The sequence below is a fragment of the Danio aesculapii genome, chromosome 5 (assembly GCF_903798145.1).
Source record: "Danio aesculapii chromosome 5, fDanAes4.1, whole genome shotgun sequence".
Classification (NCBI taxonomy): domain Eukaryota; kingdom Metazoa; phylum Chordata; class Actinopteri; order Cypriniformes; family Danionidae; genus Danio; species Danio aesculapii.
Window position 1 is genome coordinate 6,629,308 of NC_079439.1, and position 22,207 is coordinate 6,651,514.

The 22,207-nt window shown below is 35.0% G+C and overlaps 1 protein-coding gene across 3 annotated transcripts in view; it reads right to left on the minus strand.

Moving 5' to 3' along the window:
• Positions 1-22,207, minus strand: part of LOC130228825 (mucin-2) — a 261,167-nt gene that overhangs the window by 88,322 nt on the left and 150,638 nt on the right. For 2 of the 3 annotated variants that reach the window (XM_056457291.1, XM_056457292.1), the window contains exon 3: positions 21,508-21,582. In XM_056457291.1, the coding sequence (XP_056313266.1) occupies positions 21,508-21,582 (75 nt within the window). The remainder of the gene's footprint in view (positions 1-21,507; positions 21,583-22,207) is intronic. The other variant, XM_056457293.1, reaches the window with a different exon arrangement.

Below are 22,207 nucleotides of genomic sequence, written 5' to 3' on the forward strand. Positions count from 1 at the left end.
GTTGGATGGATAGAGTCATGAAATAATGGATGGATGGATGCAATGCAATGATATCTGGATAGGTAGCTAGAGCCATGAAAAGATGGATGGATGGATGGATGGGTGGATGGATGGATGAACGAAGTGATGGATGGATGGATGGACGGATGGATGGATGGGAGCAATGAAATGATAGTTGGATGGATAACTAGAGCTATGAAATGATGGATGGATGAATGAATAGATGCAAGGATGGACAGACAGGACGTATGTACTGTTTATATGGATAGATGTACTGAATAGATGTATGAATGGATGGATGGAACAATGTATGTATAGTATGCATGTGTGTATTTATGTATGCATGTATGGATGGTAAGGTTGGTCACACTTTTTAAATGTACAATTCTTGCTATAAATAAGCGTGTGGCTCAATAAACTCCTAATTTGCTCCGTATGAATAGTTATTAAGGTAGTCGTCGGATTTAGGTATTGGACAGGATTATGAATGTTCAATAAGATCACTTTATAAGTCCTAATAAACAGCCAATATCTTAGTAATAGGCCGGTAATAAGCCACTAGTTAATAGTTTGAATTAGTAGTGAGTACATAAACTAAAGTATTACCATAATAAGGATTTACTGTAGTGAATCACACAGGCAGTTCAGTTTTGTGACAGCATATCAATCCCTACATATTCTCTTCACTATCTCCTCCACTTTTGCCTTTCCTTTCCCTTGCTCCATGTAATACACCATCCAGCTGCCAAACACGACCCGCCGGAGCCCCTCGCGAGGCATTTTTTCCCTTTCACCTTCATTATCACTTGTTTAAAACTTTTACTAGGTATTGAATACTTGATGCGGATTAATATTTCACCGCCAGAGTGCCGTCAGGAGAGTGGAAAAAGCCAAAGAGCAGACATTTACGATTCTCCACCACGGTTTCCTCCTTCCTCTCAGACGCATCTCTGCCCCGCGGCGGCAAACATCACATGCGGACCACTGACTCATACAAGACTGTTTCGTCATTACAGGAATGTACTGTTAATGAAATTAGAATCAAGCTCTACAGCAGTGCGCAGATGCTGACATCATAAACGTGTCATCATTAAAGACATACGAAACATACTAATGTTCAGAAATCTGAAACTGGTTGGTTAGTTTATTCAACTTTAGCTTCTTGAATAAACTACTTATTTAAAATGAGTAACAACACAATTCTTAAGGTTTTTTTTGGGGGGGGCAACTCAATTGTTTTATGTTTAATCCACTTAAATTTGCTGAAAACAATGAAGTTAACATAATCGAGTTGTGTTGGAACAACAGGAATTGTGTGGAAACTAGCTTTTTTTTACAGTTTAAGTTCACTGAGGCTCCGTTTATTTGATTAACACTTTAGTTTGTCACAATTCATCCTAATAACTATGGCAGGGCTATTCAATTAGTCATAAGGGACAGTTCATAAAAAAGCATCCCAAATGAGGGGCTGGAGAGATCTGACTTGCAATATAAGTGTTGTTGGACAACTGTCCAGAAATCGGTTTCATTCACTCAAGCAAGATCTGAGAACATGATAAAGTTTAGTGGGATTCTCAAATGGCTCGTTTCCACTGACTGGTACGGTACGGTTCGGGTCGGTACGGGTCACCTTTATCAGGCTTGCGTTTCCACTACCAAGGGTACCCTTTTGGTGGGTGTGGTGTATGACAGAAAGTTTCAGTCGACGTCATTCTCGCTCGAGGAAATGTCTACAATAAAGCTGTACAGGTCGCTCACATATCATATGAGAAGCTCTTTCACAAAACAGATGCTTCATACACATAAATACTTGTGTATAAATGTTTATTACTAACTTTTCTATGAACATGAGTTGATTATAACTGCAGATCAAAGACAGTGCGAAACAGCCTACTGTAGCGTAATGTTCATAAATAAATAAACATATATAAACACATACAGCCCCTTACAGTCTCCAATATGTTACCAACTACAGAAGAACTACACACAGCAGACATTTCGTCCGTATTTAGGTTCAAAAACAACAGAAAATATAGCCCACAGTCAGTGAAAACCTCTCATCTGTGTCTGTAATCTTCAGCAGCAAATGTAGCCTCTGTTAGACAGTAATTCCGTCGTTCCCAGTTCATATTAGTATAAAAAGGTGAAGATAATAGTTATACATGACAGTTTGTTCATGTTTGCAGATAAATAATGTGCTTCTTTATTCCGGCTTCTCCTTTGTTTTTTCACGCTTCACTCTCGCGTTTGTCAGTGTCTGACAGGATCGGGTTTCAAAAGCATGTCAATAATCAAGCGCAGGTTATTATCATCAGCTCAAGAAGTTTGTTATTTCAGATACAGAAGCGCGGCGAGCGCGAGGAAGAAAGCGAAACCGCTCGCGCTTCAGACTGCCTTGTAAAAAACTACAGGGCACAGGGTAGAATCTGCTCTACTCCATGACTGTGTGGCTGTTCATCCAGACAACGACAAGGTTTGTTTGAGCCCGGATCGACCATGGCTCGTTAGTCTATGTATATGTAATTCCTCTATAATCTCTCGCTGTGTATTTCAAACATGGCGGGTTTTTTGTTTTCATTCTGGCTTGTTGCGTAAGCAAATGACGTATCTCTGTAAACCAATAGCGTTCAGCTGCGCGTCTAGCTCCGCCTTTTGGTACCCTTCCTAGTGTTTGGTACCCTTTCGAAAGGGTGCCCAAAAAGTGGTACAGTACGGTTCGGTACGCCTTTTGACAGTGGAAACGGACATAAAAGCGTACCAAACCGAACCGTACTTTACCGTACCACTCAGTGGAAACGGGCCAAAATTGCAAAGACAAGATCATTTCATCAACAGTATAGGAATATACTGTTAATGAACCAGAAATAAACTCTACAGCAGTGCGCAAATGCTGACATTATAAAAGACATACGAAACATACTAATGTTCATAAATCTGAAACTACTCAGTTTGGTTTCTGGATGAAGCATCTTAAGGCTGCATTTATTTGAGTAAAATATATTATTCAAACAATTCATGTTATAAAATACTGGCTCACTACCTTCTTATTAAGACATTAAGGCCCAATCCTAGTTCTACCCCTTAGCCCTTCCTCTCACCCCTACCCCTCGTTTTGTGCATTCACGTCAAAGGGTAGGGGTGTCCCAATTCTCTTCAGCTTGAAGGCGTAGGGCAAAGGGGAAGGGCTAGATAGCCCTTTAAACGAAGATTTTTCAGGACCACACTCAAAACCAAGGGGTAAGAAAATTTCCAGAATTTATAATCCATAATGATAACTCCTGTATGGCAGTCCCACAAAATTCTGACACTCGATGATACTCGAATACTCTGTCAGAAAAGTCTAGTGGCTGAGCTTTTTACAGTGTCTGCTATAATGTTGTTGTTTTCATGTGTTTACATAGATGAATATGTACACTGTGTATATGCGCAGTATAGTTACGATCGCCACGATTACATGGTTATGATAACTTAATATATGCCTTCAGTGATTTCCTGAAGATAAATACCAAAAATTAAAGCAACTGGAATATCTACAGCAGTCGTGATCGTCTGATCTGATATAAAGCAAGAGATCATGATGACATATGATGACATGTGCAGGTGCTGTTGTGCTGTCCCATTTCTTAGGGGTAAAATTTGAAGCTCATCCCCTACACACTTGGACTTAAGGGCCAAGGGTGAGGGAAAGAGGAAGGTGTACAAAAATAAAATTGGGATTCGACCTGTTCATTAGTAAAGTATGATCTTATTCTACATCATATATATATATATATATATATATATATACACACACACACACACACACACACACATATGTATACATATACAGTTGAAGTCAGAATTAACAGCCCCCCTTTGAATTTTTTTTCTTTTTTAAATATTTCCTAAATTATGTGTAACAGAGCAAGGAAATTTTCACAGTATGTCTGATAATATTTTTTCTTCTGGAGTCTGAGTATTTGTTTTATTTTGGCTAGAATCAAAGCAGTTAATAAAAAAAAAACATTTTAAGGTCAAAATTAATAGCCCCTTTTTAGCTAATTTATTTAGAATAAATTGATTTAATTTTAATGAAAAAATAAATAAATTCGATAGTCTACAGAAAAAAACATCGTTATATAACTTGCCTAATTTCTCTAACCAGCCTAGTTAACTTAATTAACCTAGTATATATATATATATATATATATATATATATATATATATATATATATATATATATATATATATATATATATATATATATGGGGTGTACAACGCAACTTCATTGCAGCTAGTACAAGAGTTGACTATTCGCATACTGTTGTATGGCTGAAAAACGCATCATCTATTTAACTGCAAGGTCTCAGAAGCTATGACACGTCAATGCACTTCCCTCACAGACAACCCATATTTCTGAATGCACTTCTAATGCAGCGTCCACAAGTCCATCTGTAAACAGTGTCATTTAAATGACTCCAGTCCAGATAAATGACGTATCTGGATTCAGCACGTGAATCTCTGCGGATGAATGTCCGGTCTGGCCATGAGCGAAATGAGGCCGTTTTTCACAGCAGCTTGCTAATACAAACCTCCCTCCCTCAGGCTTTGACAATGAGAGGACGAGCAGGAGCCCCTCTGGAATCTGATTAGGACTCCAGGGGTCCTGAATGCTCATACACGCTCCTAAATGGAGAAATCCTTCACTGGTTTTATCCTCCACCTGTCACTCCACTAGTGCATTTATTGGAGCAATGCTGAAGCACATCATACATTTGAAGCTGTTTATTAATATGCTGCGAGAAGCGAATGAATGAGGAATAAATGAAGCGTGTGCATGTCTGTGAGGAGGTGTTGGATGTGATTTTAAATGGAGAAATGGGTCTATGTGGTGCTTTAGGAAATCTTTGAAAATAAAAGAAAATGAAAGGCTTTCAAACTAGGGATTTTTAAAGGTAAACTGTAAAGAAAATGCAGGGTTCTGTACCATTAATTAATGCAACCCCAACTCAAATCGATTAGGTTAACTAACAAACTATAATATATGACAGATAAAGTCAGATTTATTAGCCCTTCTGAATGATTAGCCCTAATGAAAAAGTGTAGTTTATATATATACTGATGGAAAAAAAATCAGTTTAAATGAAGCTTATTTATAAACTAATTTCGAGAGGGTCACGTGTTTATGATAGAACACTGCATGCATTAGCCAATTCACGATTCACCAGTCAGACGATTCCTAAGCCACTATAAATACCCTAAGTTCCATATCACATCCACCTTCATTTTGAAGAATCCCCCCTTCCACCCCTACCCCTCCTCATTTCCTAGATGGGTGGTATGGTGGCCTAGTGGTTAGCACTGTTGCCTCGAAGCAAGAACGTCACTGGTTCTAGTCCTCTTACACGTTCTCCCCGTGCAGGCTTCCTCCCACCGTCTAATCCAAATCTGCACCATAGATGTGCTCCTAGTAAGTAGTTATCTCTTAAGAGCAATCACTATCTGTTCATTAGCTACTACGATGGGGGAGTTTCAAGATCTACCTGAGCTCAAACTCCCCTCTCGCCCAGCAACAGGAGGGAGCCCTGGGATCGAGGATCTTAAGAGCTCAGGGTTCTCTCCTGGAACAGAATGCCAAACAAGCTTTATAATCAATCATCAGCTGAGTGTGAACTCTTGAAAGATTATACCGGCAAAATGAATAGTTAATGTAACAATCCATTTAAAAAATACTATTTATTTTGCAATCTTACTGTTATAAAAATCTGTATAGAGACTATACTGACATATATTACATGCAACTGGCCCTTTTTAAAAAAAATACTAATAAAAACTACAATTTGATGATATGATTTAAAATATGTAATGATTATATTGTATAAAATGAAAAAATATGTGCAAATACATCTATATCTATAAATCTATATAGATTTCTGCTGCAACATTCAGATGGTAGGGTCAGAATCTGGCATCAACAACATGAAAGCATGGATCCATCCTGCTGTGTATCAAAGGTTCAGGCTGGTGGTGGGGGTGTAATGGTGTGGGGGATATTTGCTTGGCACACTTTGGGCCCATTAGTACCAATTGAGCATCGTGTCAAAGCCACAGCCTGCCTGAGTATTGTTATGTCTTCTTATGGCTACTTCCAGCAGGATAAGTCACCATGTCATAAAGAGTGAATCATCTCAGACTGGTTTCTTGAACATGAGAAGTTCACTGTACTCAAATGACCTCCACAGTCACCAGATCTCAATCCAATAGAGCACCTTTGGGATGTGGTGGAACGGGAGATTCGCATCATGGATATGCAGCTGACAAATCTGCAGCAACTGCGTGATGCTATCATGTCAATATGGTGCAAAATCTCAAGAATATTTACAAGTACAAGTACCCTGTCGAATCTCTGCCATGAAGGATTAAGGCAGTTCTGAAGGCAACCCCAGTACTAGTAAGGTATACCTAATAAAGTGGCTGGTGAGTGTATATATTATGGCAAAAAATGTACAAGTAACTGCTCAAGTAAATGTAAAAGAGTAACATTTCAGTATTTTAAATATTATATATTACAATTTAAGCCAAATAATGAAAATTTTTAATAAATATTGTATAGTTTAGTGTTTAGTTAATAAATATTGTATACATTTTAATATTATTAAACAAAAACTAAAAGTGAAAAAGCAAATGATATTATTATCATTATTAAAGGGCCATGAAACTCCCTTCTTTCAGTTCAAAATGATTCATGATGGGCGTGGTGCACTGGGAGAGTGAGGGAGGAGTGGGCATGGCTGGCAGAGCAGGGGGAGAAAGAGGAGAGCGAACAACTGATGTCAGTTAGCTCACAAAATGAGACAAACCATGAGGAGACGCAGTTTTTAAAGATTACAATGTTAAAATGCAAATAAATAAACAGTCCTGCTAAATTTTTCATTTGTAAATTCATATACACAACCACAATTTGTTATATCATAATAAAGATAATCATGTGAACATTATAAATGAGGAAGACTTATCTCCTCCTGATTCCTTGGGTCTGAATGCAAATACAGTATACAGCATTGCAGCAGGTCTCTTGCCCTGTCTATTCCAACCATTAGCCATGATGGGGATCTGGAGGATCTTAAACATAGGCGAACACAGCAGCACTGATATAGGTGATGTGTCTGAATGGTAACAAACTCAACGGATAAAAGACAAAGTCTGCAATTCTCCAATTCTCATACAGCTCTCTCGACAAAAATGCTGCAAACCAACAGCTTTGCTGTATCGGCCCTGACAGAATTATGGGGAAACACATGCAACAAACCCTGTGAATCAACGAATCATAACGTTAAGACCCTTAATGAACGCCTAAATACTGCTTGCCATGCGCATACGTGGTCTCATCCAGTCATTATAGTTGTTACAGTAGTTATTATATAGTGTTACCGAAAACTTTATGAATAATAATAAGAAACCGACGCATCATCACTCCATTAGCAGATTCGGGATACGTCACTGATTTTGATCCTGACCCAAATTATTTTAAACCCGGAAGATGAAATTGGCTGACAAAAGCTCAGAATTATCCAGGTTTATCCACAATTAAAGCTAACAGGTGCTAACGTTGTCTTAACTGATGCTCAACTCACACACTGTTAAAATCTAAAAAAAAATTTTTTATTTTGGCTAGAATAAAAGCAGTTTTTAATTTTTGAAAACCCATTTTAAGGTCAATATTATTAGCCCCTTTAAGCAATTTTTCTCAATAGTCTACAGAACAAACCATCATTATACAATAACTTGCCTAATTACCCTAACCTGCCTAGTTAACCTAACTAACCTAGTTAAGCCTTTAAATGTCATTTTAAACTATTATGTTTAGAAATGTGTTGAAAAAAATCTGCTCTCCATTAAACAGAAATTGGGGAAAAAAATAAACAGGGGAGCTAATAATTCAGGGGAGCTAATAATTCAGGGGGGCTAATAATTATGACTTCAGCTGTATATGTACAGAAAATCACTGGTATTTCATGTTTTTCTCTGTAGGGGTGTAACCCCGGTGTCCCTCCATCAGCCCTTATTGATCATGGCCTCCCAATCCGCCAAAATGGATCAATAGCTGGTGTGTGGTGAGCGCACTGGCGCCGTTGTCCATCCAAGTGGATGCTACACACTGGTGGTGGTGTGGAGAGACCCCCCTCCTGATTATAAAGCACTTTAGGTGTATGGCCATACATGATAAATGCTTTATATAAATTCACATTACATTACTCTCTCGCTCTCTCTCTCTCTCTTTTTTTTTTTTGCAAGATAGACATTTAGAAGCTGCTGAATTAGATGTGCATTTCGCGGAGGTTTGCGTGATACAAGCATTAAATAAAACAGATCCAATCCTCAGTTCAAGCAACACTGCTATAAAGCAGATATCAATCAATCTAAAAAAGCCATTCAGGTGTCATATCTAATAGTTTCCCTGATACCGTCACTCAACTGACATCATTCTGGCAACATCTCTGAGATTAAACCTTCCCTACAACCTCCAACGTGACCAGCATCAGGAGACCTAAAAAGTACAATGCGCAAACCCTTTTACGCAATACTACAACATCATCTTCCTTTACCATCTTCTTCAGTTCATGGAGGATACAACATGAAAAGACGTTATTATGATTTAATTTACCACCGGTACAGAAAGCTCCTGTTTCCCCCTCAAAGAGGTCTTGTCTATTTCTTTCATTCTGTCTGTGATTCGTTCTCTATTGAGTCTCAGCCACACCAAAACTCATCACAGGAGAACCACTAAACCCAATGTGTGGTCAGGCTCAGCTTGGACAGGCTGGACTTAATTTTGACCTAATATGTGATATTGGATCAGGATATACTTGGGGGACAAAAAAATGGTTGGAAATCGTTTTTCTGTACTGAAAGCAATGGTTAAAATAAGCCTGAAGTGTTTATCTGGTGTCCCAGCTTGGTTTGAACATGAGTTTGAAGCATGTGTCAGAAAAAAACAAGCTTTTTTTTGCCATATATATATATATATATATATATATATTAGGTAAGAATTAAGTCCAGCCTGTATATATATATATATATATATATATATATATATATATATATATGAATATATATGAATATATATATATATGAATATATATATATGAATATATATATATATGAATATATATATATATATATATATATATATATATATATATATATATATATATATATATATATATATATATGAATATATATATGAATATATATATATATGAATATATATATATATATATGAATATATATATGAATATATATATATATATATTCATATATATATATATATATATATATATATATATATATATATATACAATGTATATATATATATATATATATATATATATATATATATATATATATATATATATATATATATATATATATATATATATATATATATATATACAGGCTGGACTTAATTCTTACCTAATATTTGATATTGGATCAAGATATACTTGGGGGGGAATGGTTAGAAATCATTTTGCTGTATTGAAAGCAATGGTTTAAATAAGCCAAGTGTTTATCTGGCATCCCAGCTTGGTTTGAGCATGAGTTTGGAACATATGTCAAAAGAATAAGCATTTTTAGCCATGATGGGAAGCTTAAGGTTAACTTAAAGGAACACTCCACCTTTTCTTGTTAAAAAAGGTTCATTTTCAATTTCACAACCATCCTAGAGTTAAACAATTGACCATTATTGAATCCATTCAGATGATATCCTGTTCTGGCAGGGTAACGTTTAGCTTAGCATAATGAATTGAATAGGATTAGACTTTAGCATTTCGTAAAAAAAATTCAAAAAGGTTTTGATAATTTTTCTATTTAAAGCTTGAGCCTTCTGTAGTTAGATAAAAAAATTATTATTATCTAGGCCAATTGTCACGATTACCAGCGATCGTAACTTCATAGATCGCTGAATCTCACTCACAATCCTTATGGACTACAAATGCGCCAGTTCTGGACTACATTTTCACACATGCACTTCACTCACAAACACGCTTACTCATTTTGAGTGCTTACACTTGCACCAGCTGAGGATTGTGAGTGAGATCCAGTGATCTATGAAGTTACGATCGCTGGTGATCGTGACACCAATATTACTAGTAATTATATTCTCATTCTGGTGTAATAGTGAAGAAGCTCAGCTGTTGTACTATGGTTGAACCAGGTGGAGGGATATTATGTGCATGACAATCGGCTGTTTTGAGAGGGTGCCTTAAAACCAGATGAAGTGTTCCTTTAGCACACACACACACACACACACACACACATATATATATATATATATATATATATATATTATTATATATATTCCGCTGTGGCGACCTCGGATTAATAAAGGGACTAAGCCGAAAAGAAAATGAATGAATGAATGAATGAATGAGTTGCTCTAACAAGGAGGCTAAAGACCATGTAAACTGTAAAAGAAAGAAAGAAAAGTTGACTCAGCTTAAAATTTTATAGCAACAAACTTAAGGACAATTGAGTTGATTTAACTTTCAATCCAATTACTGCACTTTATAGTGCAGTAGTTGCTCTCAATGCACTTGACCTGTTTTAAGTTGAGTAAACTCAAAAATGTCCTGAAGTTTGTTGCCTTAAATTTTTAAGTTGTATCAACTTTTTTTTACCATCTGTCTCTAGAGCACCTTTTGAGGGTAGAGGAATGAGGTTTACCTGCATAGCACTTCACTAACTGGCCTCCATTACACTCACTCCCCAAAACCTCACTCCCACCCTCATGAGATTTTACTGCACCCAACCCGGTCTGGGCTGGAGTTGAACCGGCGATTCATTGCATGGGAGTCTGTTGCTCTGACAAGGAGGTTAAAAACCATGGCCTCTAGCGTCTGTCTCTAGAGCACCTTTTGAGGTCAGAGGAGTGAGGTTTACCTGCATCGCACTTCGCTAACTGGCCTCAATTACACTCACCCCCCTAAACCTCACTTCCATCCCGGACGAGCCCCCACATGTTACCCACTGGTGTTCTATCAATTGTCCTACTTTGTCAGATTGTCTTACCTCAAATTTAAAATGTAGGTAGCACGTTTCAAGGAGCATGGATTTAGACACTTGGGCAAGTTAAACTGTAAAATGTAGATTATTCCATGTCCCAAGAGCCAGTTTCTTTGCCTGATGATTGGGTTGTTGTGGTCCTAACCTTCGACCACCACCTGTTCCACAATGCACCGGCCCCTTACGGCTCTCCCTGCAGGTAGTGGGCCTACAAGAGTTTTTGAATCTTTTTGCCTTGGATTAGCCCCCAACAACATAGCTCTTAGTATCACTCAGGCACTCAAACCCCTCCACCACAATAAGGTGGCGGTTCATGGAGGAGATTCATGAGCTTTGGGTCATGACCGAAAGGACAAGATCTTGGATACAAGCGGCCGAAAGGAATTTCCTGATTATTATTATTATTATTATTATTATTATTATTATTATTATCAACATTATTATTATTATTATTATTAACATTATTATTATTATCAACATTATTATTATTATTACTATCAACATTATTATTATTATTATTATTATTAACATTATTATTATCAACATTATTATTATTATTATTATTATTATTATTATTATTATTATTATTATTATTATTATTATTATCAACATTATTATTAATAATATTAACATTATTATTATTATTATTATTATTATTATTATTATTATTATTATTATTATTATTAACATTATTATTATTATTATTATTATTATTATTAACATTATTATTATTATTATTATTATTATTATTATTATTATTATTATTATCAACATTATTATTATTATTAACATTATTATTATTATTATTATTATTATTATTATTATTATTATTATTATTAACATTATTATAAGTATTATTATTAATGTTATTATTATTATCAACATTATTGTTATTATTATTAATATTATTATTAACATTATTATTATTAACATTATTATTATTAACATTATTATTATTATTATTATTATTATTATTATTATTATTATTATTAACGTTATTATTATTATCAACATTATTATTATTATTATTATTATTAACATTATTATTATTATTAACATTATTATTATTATTAAAAGCAGTCCTAGTTCTAGGCAACGCAGTGGCGCAGTAGGTAGTGCTGTCGCCTCACAGCAAGAAGGTCGCTGGTTCGAGCCCTGGCTGGGTCAGTTGGTGTTTCTGTGTAGAGTTTGCATGTTCTCCTTATGTTCGCGTGGGCTTTCCTCCAGGTGCTCCGATTTCCCCCACAGTCCAAATACATTCGGATAGGCTAAATTGTTCATAGTGTATGAATATGAATGAGTGTTTCCCAGAGATGTTTTGCAGCTGGAAGGGCATCCGCTGTGTAAAATATGCTGGATAAGTTGGTGGTTCATTCCACTGTGGCAACCCAAGATTAATAAAGGGACTAAGCCGAAAAGAAAATGAATGAATGAATGAATGAATGAATGAACAGTCCTAGTTCTGGAGACACATTTGAGATGTTAAGGAGATGCCAAGTGTCATTTAGTCTCCAGCCAGTGTGATTTCTGCTCATGTTCGCAGCAGCAGATGCGCAAACATTAGCCATCTGCACTGCAATCCAGCATTGTTTTGGAGCAATGAGCGTTGGGGACGGGGATCCATCCGTGTTTGTTAAAAGCACAGAAACAGATGAGCTGAAAGAGAGAGAGAGAAAGAGAGAGAAACGGAGCACTAGAGAGCTGCCAGGCCCCTGCTGAGATCCAAGGAAGAAACACAGAGACAGAAAAGGAGCTCGTCCAAGTCTGAGTGCGACTCCATCTGTGGGGGAAATGAAAGAGAAACCTGTGCTTGGAGAGCCAGACACTCACAGATGCAGGTATGAGAAGGAAGAAAGCGGGATAAATTTAGAGAGATTACAGGCTAGATGTTTTGGGCTTGTGTCTACCCACAGGGTGATCTAAATATTAATGTGTGTGTGTGTGTGTGTGTGTTGGGCTTTCCTGTCAGTAAAGCACTTTACAACAGCACACAGTGGCGGAGATTTGGACTCCAGTGGCTCTGTGATAAACATTTAGAGGTTTAACCCTGTAAAGTGTAAATCACAGTCAGAAAAAATGAGCTTTTAGATTAATTTACAATTTGATCAGTCAGATCACATGAATTTGTCATGATTTCGGCATGATTTCCTTGACATAGGGTGTCGCATGTATATGTATATGTGTATATATATGTATATGTGTATATATATATGCACTTCCAGGCGCAACCCATCACTGGGAAACCCATACACAATCATTCGCATACATACATACATTTTAGCCTACCCAATTCACCTGTACCACATGTCTTCGGACTGTGGGGGAAACCGGAGCACCCAGAGGAAACCCACGCAAACGCAAGGAGAACATGCAAACTCCACACAGAAACACCAACTGACCCAGCCAAAGCTCAAACCAGCGACCATCCAGCTGTAATGCGACAGCACTACCTACTGCGCCGCCCTAGAGCAACTCGCATCCAAAAAACCAAAACAAAAATAAATAAATAAAATAAATCACAAAAAAAATGTCACCAGTTTGATCCCAGCTCAGAGCAGGTTGGTTGCAGTAGGACCAGTGGGTTACATAGAATAATGTTAATAATAATAATGTTAATAATAATAATGTTAATAATAATAATAACAATAATGTTAATAATAATAATAATAATAATATTGATAGTAATAATAATATTGATAGTAATAATAATAATGTTAATAATAATAATAATAATAATAATAATGTTAATAATAATAATATTGATAATAATAATAATAATAATAATAATAATAATGTTAATAATAATAATAATAATAATAATAATAATAATGTTAATAATTATAATAATAATAATAATAATAATAATAATAATAATAATAATAATATTGATAATAATAATAATAATAATAATAATAATAATAATAATAATAATAATAATGTTAATAATAATAATAATGTTAATAATAATAATAATAATAATAATAATAATAATAATAATAATAATAACAATAATAATGTTAATAATAATAATAATAATGTTAATAATAATAATAATAATAATAATAATAATAATAATGTTAATAATAATAATAATAATAATAATAATAATAATAATAATAATATTGATAATAATAATAATAATAATAATAATAATAATAATAACAACAACAATAATAATGTTAATAATAATAATAATAATAAACCCACGCAAACGCAAGGAGAACATGCAAACTCCACACAGAAACACCAACTGACCCAGCCGAAGCTCGAACCAGCGACCTTCTTGCTGTAATGCGACAGCACTACCTACTGCGTCGCCCTAGAGCAACTCGCATCCAAAAAAACAAAACAAAAATAAATAAATAAATAAAATAAATCACAAAAAAATGTCACCAGTTTGATCCCAGCTCAGAGCAGGTTGGTTGCAGTAGGACCAGTGGGTTACATATATATATATATATATATATATTTGGATTGTAACACAATACAATCCAAATGGTTTGCAAATCAAATTGCAGTACAAGTTGTGTTTGAATATTCAAATGAGTGATTATGTCATTAGATTTGTTATAATTTGGTTCAAAAAAATTCATTCTTTCATTGTTTCTTTTTACATATTACAGTCTAAGATTTTTATAGAGGAAATTTTGAGCATCTCCTTTCATCCCTACATAATTCACAAAATACTGCAAACAAAACAACTAAACTGAATTTGTGTTATGATTTATCTCTACAGATGCAAATTGATAAAGCATGACAAAAGAAACAAACCTGCATTTAGCATGTTTACTTAGCATAAGACTAAAAATACACATTATGAAAATACCAAAGCCCACATATCTGCTTTGCCAGAAATCTATTAGAATATATAGAGTGACCACACCCCCTAATTTAAATAATCTGCATGTATTTATTAGTGCATGTGCGTGCGAGTGTGTGTGACTGCGCGGCTCTCCTCTGGGAGTGTTATTCACACTTTGATTCTGGCCCGGCGCAGATGGAAATGTGTGGTGACGTGAGTCTCTTGTTATTGATTTTGGTAGACCTTGTGCAGTGGGGGAGGTTATATAAACCCAGGCCATTAGAGCACACCGGGGAAAAAAAACTTCCTAAATGTCCACCGAGATCTTCCTCAACTGTCTGAACACACTCATTCATACAACACACACACACACACACACACACACACACACACACACACACACACACACACACACACACACACACACACACAGCTTACCAGCTCTGCCCAGCTAGTCCTGATGATTTAGGTTCAGTTTTGACACAAGCTACTCAAAAGAAGGACATTTGCTGTTTGCTGTTGGTTTTTTTTAGGATAACTTATTTGCTTTATGTTCAACACACTTAAATTTGAAAAAAAAAAAATTAGTCATCTTAATTCCTTTATGTTGTCTAAACACAAATCGATTGTGTGGAACCCAAAATGCTGGGTTGTCGCGCACGACAGAGGGGGTGGGAGGGGTTGTCGCGGATGAAACTGACGATTGGCAGGGGCGATGTCGGAGGTCTCGGATGAAAGTGAAGGGGGGGGGGGGGGGGGTGTCATGGACTAAAGTGAAAAGCAGGAGTGGGGAGTGTTGGGTCATGTTGGGCCCATAATAAAATCTCTAGGGGACCCCAAAATGCAATACAAAAAAAAGATTAATTGGATTTACTACATTTCATTTAAGGTAAGTTGGTTGCAAACAATTTTGACTTCAACTATATATATATATATATATATATATATATATATATATATATATATATATATATATATATATATATATATATATATATATATATATATATATACATATATATACATATATATACATACACACATATATATATATATATATATATATATATATATATATATATATATATATATATATATATATATATATATATATATATATATATATATATACAGTTGAAGTCAATATATACATACAGAAGATTTTTTTCAACACATTTCTAAATATATCTAAATAGTTTTAATAACTCATCTCTAATAACTGATTTATTTTATCTTTGCCATGATGACAATAAATAATATTTTACTAGATATTTTAAAGAGGCTTAAAGTGACATTTAAAGGCTTAACTAGGTTAATTGGGTTAACTAGGCAGGTTAGGGTAATTAGGCAAGTTAGTGTATAATGATGGCTTGGTCTGTGTCTAGCCGAAATAAAACACGTAAGACTTTCCCCGAAAGAAAAAATAAAATCAGACATACTGGGAAAATTTCCTTGCTCTGTTAAACATCATCTGGCAAATATTTAAAAAAGAAAAAAAAGAAAAATAAATATATATATATATAGACGATTATGCCGTCAAACTATTGTACAAATGCTATATTACACTCATAGCAGAGCGATATTGCTGTATATCGACACTGGTGGGGCACTAAGGCATTCACCTTGCAGCCTCGAGCCAAAGCACACCTCCTAACAGAGCCGATATACAGCCATATCGCACTGCAACTCATGTGATATTGCTTCATATTTGTGAAAATATATATGTGAAAAAGTGTTTGGCCCCCTTACTGATTTCTTTTTTTTTAGCATGTTTGTCACACTTTGTCTGTCAAAGACAACATCATGCAGTTTTTGCCCTAGATTTTTGTGTGTGTGTGTGTGTGTGTGTGTGTGTGTGTGTGTGCGTGTGTGTGTGTGTGTGTGCGTGCGTGTGTGTCTGTGAATATCTAAACATGTTTAATCTTTTAATTTCACATAAATTTAACTAAAATATCAAAATTAAGCTGTTGATAAAAAATAAAATCTCCCAACAGGATGGAAATGTAAATTGGATTTTTTTTAGATTCATAGAATCAATTACTATATGCAAACAAAATTACATTTGCATCTGAACTAAATGTATATCAGCATAAAAATGTTTAAAGGGCAGCCATTTTACCGCTTTTTCAAGATTTAAGATAAGCCTTTTGAGTCTCAAGAGTGTGTCTGTAAATGTTCAGCTCTAAACACCCATCAGATTATTTATCATATCTTTCTGTATATTGGAAATTTGGCTTGTTAACAAGAATGAAGCAGCTCTCCTTTACTACAGTAAGAACTTTCCCAATGGTTATTTGATATATTTGTTGTGGAGCTAATTCAAGCCTTTCTGCAATGATGAGTCCCACACAATGTTATAAAGTTTGCTCGCGTGAACACACACATTCACAGGTTTAGCTTTGCACTGTTTTTGCATGGCAACGGTGACAGGATCCACATTATTATCCACTGCTGTATGGACATGAGTTATGTTAACGTACAAAATAAACCTGATTTATGTCCACGGACTGGGATTGAAGCATTTTCCTTTAGAATTGTTCTGACACTACGCGGCTGTGGTGATGAATTACGTAGCTATTTTACTGATGTTTCTTTATTACAAACATGCACTGTTTTAAAAACGTTTTAAACTCATTCAAACTCATTCTTGAGGTGCAGATGATCACAGAGAGCTGAACAGATCTTTTAATCCCAGTTGCTTTGCGCACATCCTATCTTGGGTATCTTGGGATATTATTATATGCATTGGAGACATGTTAATATGCTGCTATCAATCAATTATACGTCACGTTGTGGTCGGCCTCAAAATGGGAGGGATTTGGATCAAAATGGGAGGGGTTTGGGATTTTAACACCAGGAAATAAAAAAAAGAGACTTATTGTGTTTCTACCACCCCAGTATGACTATGGACACACTATACCAGCACACAGTTCTGTCAATGTGTAAGTGTATTTTTGCAGTGTAGCCACTGCTTTCCAGTTCCTCATTAAGATGTAGTGTTGCATAGCCAGACTTCTGAACAACTGATCCACATTGCAGCAGATTCTGGCCAAGAAACGCTCACTTTAAGATGAGAACAGACTGTCTGAGCGATATGTAAATTGACTTGTACAGTACGTGATGTTTAGGCACAGGTAAAGCTGAAATCAGATACAGCCCTATAAAAAAGAGAGCAGCGGAATATAAAGACGTGCTCAAGGACACTTGGCTTGTTTACTTTGCTATTGTCTCAAACAAAACTGTTGAAAATCTTTCAACGATGCGATGGCAGAAAGCTCGCAAACTCTGCCAAACGCAATGACTTCTTTCTTGGAAGGCCTCATAGTAGCAGACTGTGAACTTGTAAACATGATACTGTTTCCAAGAGAACTGAAACAGATCATATTTCTGTCCCAGAACTGAGTGAAGCAGTGGTTTTGGATCAGCGTTTACACCTGGTTTGACACATTTCAGGTGATTCTGAATGATATATTTGTAAATTAAATATATGATAATGATAAAACTTTCACTAAATGACCTCTGATTTTGATAGTCTGAGCAGCAAAAAAACAAACGATCAAAAAAATCTAAATCTACAAAAAAAATGAATCGTGTTTTTGTTGTTTTTATTTAAGCAAGGATGCATTCAAATGATCAAAAGTGACATTAAAACCACAAATAATGTTTCTATTACAAATACAAGTTCATCCTGAAAAACTAAATGCTTTAGGATCTCCACGAAATTGCACTTACAATGGTCAAAATGTTTCTTGAGAATCTTATAGAAGTGGTCTTAGGTCAGTATTTACTTCTGGTTTGACACATTTCAGGAGGTTCTAATATATAGAAACATAAATAAATAAATACAAATATAAAATGAAATATAAATTTGTGCCAAATAAGGATGAACTCACTAAATTACCTTTCATTTTTACAATCAAAGCAGCAAAAACAAACAAATAAAAATTAAAAATGCACAAAGAAATTCAGAATTATTTTGTTTGTTTGTTTGTTTGTTTGTAGCAGGGTTGCATTCAGTTGATCAAAAGCGACATTAAAACCCTTTTTCCATTTTAAATACATGTATTTTCTATTAGTCCTGAAAAAAAAGTCATATAAGAATATAATACATGAAATGTTACTAGAAGAGGTTTTAGATCAGCATTGACAGCTGATTTGACACATTTCAGGTGTTTTTATTCCCCTATTTGTCTTGTTTTTAACAAATGAATATAAATTTGTGCCAAATAACAATAAACTTTCACTAAATGACCTTTCAATTTTAAAGGTTAAGCAGCAAAAAAATAACAAAAAATTCTAAAAATCTAAATTTACAAAGTAATTAATCTGGGTTTTTTAAGCAAGAATGCATTCAATCGTTTAAAGGTGACATTAAAGCCATGAATAATGTTTCTATTTCAAATAGAATAGTCAAATACATGACTTTTCTGTTCATCCTGAATAAAATGCATTAGGATCTCCACAAAACTAGCATTGCAAATAGCACTTAGAAAACATAGTCAAAATGATTCTTGAGAATCTTAAGTGGTTTCAAATCAGTATTTACACCTAGTTTGACACATTTAAGGAGGTTCTGAATGAAATATGTGTAAATGAAATATACATTTGTGCCAAATAACGAGAACTAAATGACGGTGATTTGTGTAAATATTATACACAAATACACCACTTTCTTCAGCATTTCCGTTCTGCTCTCCCATACTCGTGGAATCGGCCATTGCCAGTGGTGTAACGGATCACAAATCTCATGGTTCGGATCACACTATGGTTTTTGAGTCACGCATTGGACCCTTTTTTGAATCAGCCAAGAACCAGACAAATGTCATTTGCTTAACATTCATTACAAAAACAGCACTGCAAGAAACATTTGGTGTCAACAAACAGAACTAAGAACCTGCCATTTTAATAAAAACAAATAACAAGCTGCACAGAAAAAAGTCAAATACTCAATACTGTGAACTGCGATAGTGTTGTTGAGAATGCTATTGTATGAATCTAACAGTGTAATCTTGTACAACACAACATTTTTATTTTTTTTATTGGAGAAGGTGAAGCTTATTGTACAGATCACCTGGCCAGCAAACCACTGAGCTAAACTTTTCCCTGAACACAACCATTAGTGATTTCAAAAGCAAAAGAAAGAGGATAAAAGCTGCGACCACAGTTTTACCTTGATTTTACATCGCTTTTGTGGAGGCATGCTTCACCAGACTCAAACGTGAGCACTGTGTATCACAAGTACAAGACTGTACAAAGTGAGCTACTGACCAAGCCAGAAAAGACGACCATATGGAGATAGATAGTTAGATAGTTAGACAGAAGGACGGACGGATGGATGGATCAATTAAATGATGGATGGATGGATGGATGGATCCAGCAATTAAATGATAGATAGATAGATAGATAGATAGATAGATAGATAGATAGATATATAGATAGATAGATAGATAGATAGATAGATAGATAGATAGATAGATAGATAGATAGATAGATAGATAGATAGATAGATAGATAGATAGATAGATAGATAGATAGATAGATAGATAGATAGATGAATGAATGGCTGGATAGAGCAATGAAATAATGGATGGATGGATGGATGGATGGATGGATGGATGGATGGATGGATGGATGGATGGATGGATGGATGGATGGATGGATGGATGGATGGATGGATGGATGGATGGATGGATGGATGGATGGATGGATGGATGGATGGATGGATGGATGGATGGATGGATGGATGGATGGATGGAACAATTAAATGATCGATAGATAAATGGATGGATGGATGGATCCAGCAATTAAATGATAGATAGATAGATAGATAGATAGATAGATAGATAGATAGATAGATAGATAGATAGATAGATAGATAGATAGATAGATAGATAGATAGATAGATAGATAGATAGATAGATAGATAGATAGATAGATAGATAGATAGATAGATAGATGAATGGCTGGATAGAGCAATGAAATAATAGATGGATGGATGGAACAATTAAATGATCGATAGATAAATGGATGGATGGATGGATCCAGCAATTAAATGATAGATGTTGTGTGGTATTAATTTGGTGTTGTGCATGAGAATAATCCTTGATTCGTTAATGATATGTCCATGTAAATACCATTAATGTGAAAAGGAGCGCATGTTTTTGCTTTCAAACTTCATTCGTAGCGTTCATTTTCCCTAAAAATGCAGTCAAACGTACTCTGATGCATGTTTATTCACAAAAATGCCAGCTGAAGCTCTTATTTCCAAAGAGCCTGTGTTGCAAAAAGCTCATTGTTTTCAACTTTTAAGAACAAATCTGCCATTTCTGCAAATCTAACATGCTGGTCTGTGAATAAATTTGTTGTCGTGTCACCAGAGACCGAGACTAATGGCATTATCATCGACAAGCTCAAAAGACCACATCTCATTCATATGTCATTTAATGCATTATTCATCAGGAAATTAAAAACTAATATTTCAACAACCAACAGACTATTCCTCAAGGACTATAAAACACCTCCCCAGCAAACAAACTCATCAGACCAAACTCCAAACTTCTCCCATTCAACAAATGACTGTCCATGTCAGCGAGTTTGAGCAAGTATTTCCCATTATTGTGTGTTTTTCGCTGTTAAATAGATGTAAAATCAGCTTGTCTTACCTGTATATGATACAGGCGCAGTCTCTGCATGTGCCACAGTTCTCGATGTCCTGTCCTGTTCGGTATGAGTGTCTTCTGAAACACACAAACCAACAATAACCAGAGGGTTTTAAAGCTCTGAGCATGTGCTGATAGAAATGGCCAATTGTTGAGCTTTATTATTAATATTCATGATTTTAATGAATATTAATTAATACATTTTTAATTACATTGACTGACTTTATTTTGAGAATTTTTGGATCCCACTGACTTATAGACAGATATTAAGTCAGATAGATAGATAGACGGACGGACGGACGGATGGATGGATGGATACAGTGCATCCAGAAAAGTAATCAAAGCACTTCACTTTTTGTTTATGTTACAGCCTTATTCCAAAGTGAATTAAATTCATTTATTTCCTTAAAATTCTACACACAATAGCCCATAGTGACAAGAGTTTTTTAAATTGTTGCAAATTTATTAAAAATAAAAAAACTGAAAAATCACATGTACAGAAGTATTCAAAGTCTTTGCTCAATACTTTGTTAATGTACCTTTGGCAGCAATTACAGCCTCAAGTCTTTTAGAATATGATGCCACGAGCTTGGCACACCTGTCTTTAGGAATGTTTGCCCATTCCTCTTTGCAGTACCTCTCAATCTCTTTCAGGTTGGATGGGAAGCGACGGTATACAGCCATTTTCAGATCTCTCCAGAGA